Here is a 6,996-nt window from a genome sequence, read left to right on the forward strand (position 1 = left end):
CTGTCTTTAGCAGCCTACACGACAGCAGATCAAGGACGATAATACACGCACGCATATGTTCCGATGCATATGGGAAACGCGGCTCAGATTAAACGAGCAGCGATTGTTTAAATATAGGCTACAATCTACGAAATAATCACATGAATCTATGCTATACCCCTGACCCACATTAATTGACAGAAGCAATTAATAATTCAACACTTAATTAACAGAAACTCAAAGCAGACTCTAAATTATGATGATGATTATTATTCTAATATTAAATATTGTATTATTAGAATATTATTGGTCTCTAAATTACATGGAAATTATATAATAAATTATATATTTAGCCAAGCCAACTCAAGTAAACTCAATGAACTAACAAAACTGAAATGAATATATTCTAGGCCTATACATGTGTCCTGTAGATGAACTTCCTTAAGGGTGAACAAACCACCTTTGAACAACCCCATTAAATATATTTCAGGAAGAGAAAAGTTCTTTTGTGACAACATTCCCCGATGCGCTTTTTGGGACACACACACACACACACACACACACACAAGGGGCCCCTCACTGGCCCTGAGCGCGCGATATCCTTCATGCGGGCGCGTTGTGTGACGCACACCTGCAGGCTCCTGGAGAGGACATGACGGGGGAGATAGCTCAATAATAAGCCGATCCTCCAAATATCGAAGAAAAGGTTTAAGATTAGCTATACTCTAATGATTAAAGAAGTAAATTAAAATTAAACAAATAGGCCTATGGATACATTCGAACAATCAAAACCAACTTCTCCGTATAATGTTTTTTCGCCTTATTGTTTTTTTTTTTTAATTAATCATGTCTCCATAGTTTTAATTAATGTAATGTTCAAATATTCGATAGCTATAGGCTAATCAAATAACGATCCTTATCATTAACTATACGAATCCACTATATAGGCCTAATCTAGTTTTATAAAACACTATTTACTTAACATATAGGCTAGGCCCGTTATAGCCGTTCAGCTTTATGACGCGCGGACAAAGACGCTTTTAACTTCACTATTACATTATCCTAAAATATATTTTCTAAAGTTTTATTAGGCTACATTGCCAATTATTTCACTGTAGGCCTATATTATATTATAACTGTGATTTATTAAACATTAGCCTACCTATTATGTAAAAATGTTTCAATCAAAATAGGCTATGTTATTTTAACGTTTGCGTAAAATTTTCTTAATGGAAAATTGAATCGTGCAAAAACATACATTTTGTTTAAAAAAATCTAGTTTTTCAGATGTGCATATTAGGCTGTAATAAATTCCCAGAGATACTTTCATTGTATTTTACAGCAACTGTATGCCTAGTTCTAGTAAAATTATTTTTAAAGACAAGAAATAAAAAGCGATAAACTGTTCATGTGAAATATGCGACATGTTAAAAAGCTGACATGCGGCCAGTAATAGCGAATACATTGATTTGACCGTGCTAAATATTTACAAATCCAGCTAAATAATTTGTCTTAAAAGTTGACGCAATTTTCCCTCATCTGGCCCAATAGGCTACTTCATATGTATTCGCATAAAATTGACTTTTACACGATCGAGAAACTTTAGAAGTTGAGTCATTTTTAGAAATTATTTTCGACGTAGTCCTATTTGGAAAATGTTTTCAAACAGTGGGCTAAATCTCTCATAAAACTCTATATTAATGCCTGGATAAACACACTACGATAAAATATTAGTGGAAGGCCAAATGTAGTTTCTGGCCTTGATCTAAACAGTTAAGAGCACTCTGATTCAAATAGCTAATCTTGTTATATAACAGGCCTAATAATAATAGCATAATTATAGCCTCTATAAATTATAAAATCCAAAATCAGTGTCATGTTGACAAAGAGTTTATTAAAGAATAAAAAGTAGATCTATTTAAAAAACTGAAAAGTGCTAGTTAAACATGGTCCCATTGTGTCATAGACATTAAAATTATTTAATTACAAATAAAAGTACATACAAAACAGTCCAAACTGGCAGTCACGTGCTCTGACCCCTACGAGACCCTTAATCACGGAATCAAGAGGCCAAAACACAGGTGTATACATGTGTGTTTATGTCTCTTCGGGTTACCTGTCCAGAGCTCCACTGCATCCTTAAACATTCAAAAGCAAAGACAATAAAAATATATGAATTGGGAAAAGGGTTCAGAATACCCAATACTTCACTCCAAAGTCACTGACAGAATGTTGTGAACGGATTCAGGTAAACATGATTTGTAATTCCACGAAGATGATGAAACCTTCGATGATCTGGCCATCTTCTTATATGAATGAACATATACACATTCAGAACACAACTGTCTGCGAAGAAAAATATGAAACCTTGCATCAGGGCAGGATTGGATACCCGTGCTTCCATAATTCGAGGCTCCATTATGTTAAGTCCCCGCACAACTTACGAAATGTGTTTTTTTGAGATCGCTGGACCTTGTTTTATAGTCTATTTGCGAGGGCAGTATTGATCTGTGTTTGGTCTATATATCGATTCGCGCGTGCAGTGCAGAGTGTTTGCTCTCGTGGTCCCAGTAGGAGCAGTGCATCATGGAGAGTTCCGCGGGCTGGCGTGCGCAGGCGAACTGAAGCCCCGTCCCGTTCCCGCCGGACACCGGAGGAGGCGCCGCCGTCGCGGGACTCAGCTGCTGCGCGTGAGGGAGCGTGTGGTGGTGGTGGTGGTGATGGTGGCTCATGCCGTTGTAAGAGTTCACCATGCCCTGGAGACCTATGCTCTGCACGCGCGAGTACGGGTTGTACGAGGACGGCGCGGTCAAGCCTTTCACGTTAACGGGACTCACGCTCCCACCGCTCATCTGACAGGAAGTGTACGGCATAGGCGCGGGAGACCATGAGTTATTGATAAACCCGGACTGCAGGTACTTGGGCGGAGAGAGGTAACCGTACCCGTCTCCGCCGAACAGAGACTTGCCCGGCTGGAAGTGAGTCGGTGGAGGCCTGAACGGTCTCTTCATGCGCCGTCGTCTCCGGTAGTTGCCCTTCTCGAACATGTCCTCGCACGCCGGGTCCAGGGTCCAGTAGTTCCCTTTCCGTTCGCCACCGCCCTCCCGAGGCACCTTAATAAAGCACTCGTTGAGAGACAGGTTGTGTCGGATGCTGTTCTGCCATCCTTTCTTGTTCTTCTCGTAGAAAGGAAACTTACTGATGATGTACTGGTAGATACCGGACAGCGTGAGACGCTTTTCCGAGCTCTCGCGGATCGCCATCGCGATTAACGCCACATAGGAGTACGGGGGTTTCTGTGTGGGGTCGGATTTGTCCGGTCCCTTCTCCGGAGGAGGTTCGTCTTTTGTCCGGTCTTTCTCCGCTGAGCTCGAGGTAGTGTCCATGAGGATCATGCCGTTATCCTCCGGGCCTGGGAAGGTGGCCATCATTGCGCGCGCAGACCTGCACCAAAACAAAACCGTGGACTAATAAAAACAGTTCAGCAATGCTAACTAGTCGAAACTATCCCGTGAAGGGAGAGTGTTTTTTATACAAATTTTTCGTTCTTTCTGTTTGTGTACGTGTGCAGCTTAATGTTAGAAAGCTCTCGCGCTTCAGAGTTTCTCCTCAACTAGAGACTCCTGGAGAAGGAGGGCAAATTGTGCCTTGGTTTCGTGTAAGCCCGCCTTCTCTTTTCCTCACACACTCTCTCACATTCACACATATTTGATGCGGTAGGGCACAAAGCTTCCTGATTCGTAGCCTATGCTTCATCTATTTTGCTTCATACTCTAAATTCTGAACTATGTCTCTCAGCACGTCAATGGAAGCAACAACTGGAAACCGACACAGTTTTTGGAAGACATAATTAGTTCATATGACAGGTGCAGGAGCCGTGCGCAGTTCTTAACCATTCTTAAAATACAAATAGAAATAGAGATTTCATGAAAAAGAATTACTATTTACGCACAATATGGACAAATGGATATGCTATGTTACATTATTACTGCTAATAATTACCGACCAATGTCTATAACGTACACATTTAACTTATTATTTACAATATTCCTGTTATTTTCCTTTAAATTGATCGATTTCATTTGTCTTTATGATTTTTCTTCAGTGTCATGATGTGATTCATATCCCTCTCGTGTATGGCCCTACCTATTTAGCTATTTTGTGAGTTATTCCCAAATTTCTGGGAATAGTTCTATTCATTTTAAAGCATAGGCTATTTTTAGTAAGTTAGCCTACTTTAAGTGTTTGTCAAGAAAATGGGACCAATTAAAGGACGACTGATCACTAATGTGTGTTTTGGTGGATGTGGCCCCAAAACAATACCTCCATTTTCCAGCTTACAATTCTGAATGTGTCTAGCCTATTTAAATGCATATCTAAAAAAATGTCAACATGTAGCCGAAAATGACAAAAATTGCATCTGCATGCACCAAACAATTTGTGCATGACTGGTTTCCTGAGATATACCTATGACGTTAGTTCGTTATTCCCAAAAGCACAGTTAAATAGCGCGAACAATATCCATAAGTAAATCAGCATGTAATTAGGCTAATTACACAAATTAGACGTATTTCCCCCCTTATTCATATGAACTGGTTATGGCAAATACCCCCAAGATGACCGAGAATAAAACATGGTGAAGAAAAAAAACATTTAATAATTCAGTCTGTGCATGATGCACGCACGTGAATATTTAAAAGAGTTAAAGTTATAGATGCATATGTCTACTTTACTAGGCTAATATAGCTAATAACAGCATAGGCTACTTATTAATAATGTAATTAATTTCTCAAAACGTTTTGGCCGTAAAGTTTTTACACTTGACAACACCAAAATTAAAAAAATATTAATAATAATATGCGCCAGTTCTCTGTGCGGTCGCGTGGGTGTAATTGTCCACATGCATCATTCTGTATGGTGTTTTTGAAAACATGGTTTATGATTTTTCACAGGTCAGTGGCTGCCAGGTTTTTAATTCGTCTTGGCTACTTGTCTACAATAAGCTATTCAACACAACAAGTGTTTTAACTTCACATTTAGATGAACTGTCCTTACTGATACCCGACATTTATAATCTTCATGAAGTTTAGCCGCAGTTCATACATTTTCACTTATTTTATTTGATGGATTTATTATTGTTATGGTTGTTATTTATTTTGCGTTAGGCCTATATGTAGCTACTTTTGGGTTATTATGACCTTTATTCAGCATGTTTGACCTAGGATGATCTGAAGCTGTAGTTTCATAACGAACAGGGCATATTCTGGTTTGTTAAAAGGCCACGACGTAAATTAATATCTCAAGCACATAGACTACTGTACATCAAGATAGTTTATATATATATATATATAGGCCATATATAGGCTACATAATAACCACCCTTAAAATATAAATGAATTAAAATAATAGCACGATTCAATTACTCATAGTGTTAAAAAATAAGTGTCGGTATTTATAAAGTTAAATGTTATAAAATATAATTGAGTCGACATACAAATTCAAAACTCATATAAAATCCAGTTCAACGTTAAACCAGTGACTTAATTCTGCTTAAATTTGCACACACATTAAATAACTCCATAACAAAATTATTGAAGTAAAACGTGTTATAGGCTATTTATATTGTGAGGACATTAATGATCTTGTAGCCTAAGTTATAATGGTTGTGGAAATGAGTTGAACTCATTAGTCATCGCTGTTAGCAGCCTGTATATGCAACAATTAGCCAATGTTCTTTGATAATATAAATGACAAGCTTGTCTCATATGTTACGTTATCACAAGTATATACGAATTATATATATAAAAAAATCTATTCTTGTATATATATTTTTATAAACAACTGTGAAAGTTTTTGAAAATTCTGCTGGAGAACAAATTGGTCTTAAAATAAACATTTTAAGAGTTAATCGTTTTACCGTAAACTTAAATTTTATTTTAACCTTTACTAATTTTAACCTTAATAAACCGAAAAAAAAAATATCTACAAAAAAATTAACAAATCACATATTTTCCACCAGAAGAACGAACATCTTTTACTTAAAAATAAATAAATAAATAAATAAAAATACACAATATTCCTAAAAACTCACCAGGTTTGTCAACCCCAACACGAGTACAAATGCACGTTCAGGTGTGAACAAGATCCATGGTTTGCCAGGCTCACCGAGGAGAAGAACAGCGAGTGTGTGTGTATGTGTGTGTGTGTGTGTGTGTGTGGAGGGGGAAGGAAGGAAGAGGGAGGAGAAGGAGAAAGAGGATAGAAATGTATGCATACGTTTATAATGCGTGCTTAATATACTTTGAAAGACAAAAAAAGTGCACTTTCTGACACACATACGCGCGCGCGCGCACACACACACACACACACAGGTTAGTGATATCGCCTAACTCAACAATTATGCCTAAACAAATGCCTCACAGACACCTGACCTGAGCAAAACACTAAATATGATTTTTCATACATGTTTTTCCCGATAAACTGTTGTTAATCCCGTCACAACATCAGTGGCATTATCAAATAAAGTTATCATCTCTTCACCAGTGCTTTGAATTCATTATCAATCTCAATGCTTTGACCGTATCATTCTGCTTTAAAGTAAATACATGTCAGTGGTGCTCAAATAAATCGGAATAAACTAAGACATACTGTAAATGCTCACTCTTGCCATTAATTATGATGTGTTTTAGCAAATAAACAAGAACAATAACAGTGAGGACTCAATTCAAGTCACCTTTATTTATATAATGCTTTTACAATACAGATTGTATCAAGCAGCTTTACATAGATAACAGGAACATAATGCAAGAGTCCAGCTTTTTTTGTAAAAAAAAAATAAAAATGAAAAATGTTCCTTGTAGCCTAATGGTTGTAAAAAGAAGTCTCTAACCCAATATCTGATAAATATACATTGCTTACTTCCGATTGTGAAAATCTGGTTAATGCATTTACACGACACTTATAATACATTTATAATCTTATTGAATCAAAATAAATCAATATATTAAGTCAATGTTT

General features: G+C 37.2%; 1 protein-coding gene across 1 annotated transcript; it reads right to left on the minus strand.

Moving 5' to 3' along the window:
* Window positions 1–1,853: 1,853 nt before the first annotated feature.
* On the minus strand, window positions 1,854–6,178 carry foxl2a (forkhead box L2a). Its single transcript, XM_039654177.2, has 2 exons — window positions 6,071–6,178; window positions 1,854–3,423 (listed from the first exon to the last, which is right to left on the minus strand). Exon 2 carries the CDS (start codon window positions 3,408–3,410, stop codon window positions 2,499–2,501), a length of 912 nt encoding a protein of 303 aa, XP_039510111.2. The 5' UTR covers window positions 3,411–3,423; window positions 6,071–6,178; the 3' UTR covers window positions 1,854–2,498.
* Window positions 6,179–6,996: the final 818 nt, after the last annotated feature.

This window comes from Pimephales promelas, chromosome 16, assembly GCF_988280905.1.
Source record: "Pimephales promelas chromosome 16, fPimPro1.hap1.1, whole genome shotgun sequence".
In the NCBI taxonomy this organism is placed as follows: domain Eukaryota; kingdom Metazoa; phylum Chordata; class Actinopteri; order Cypriniformes; family Leuciscidae; genus Pimephales; species Pimephales promelas.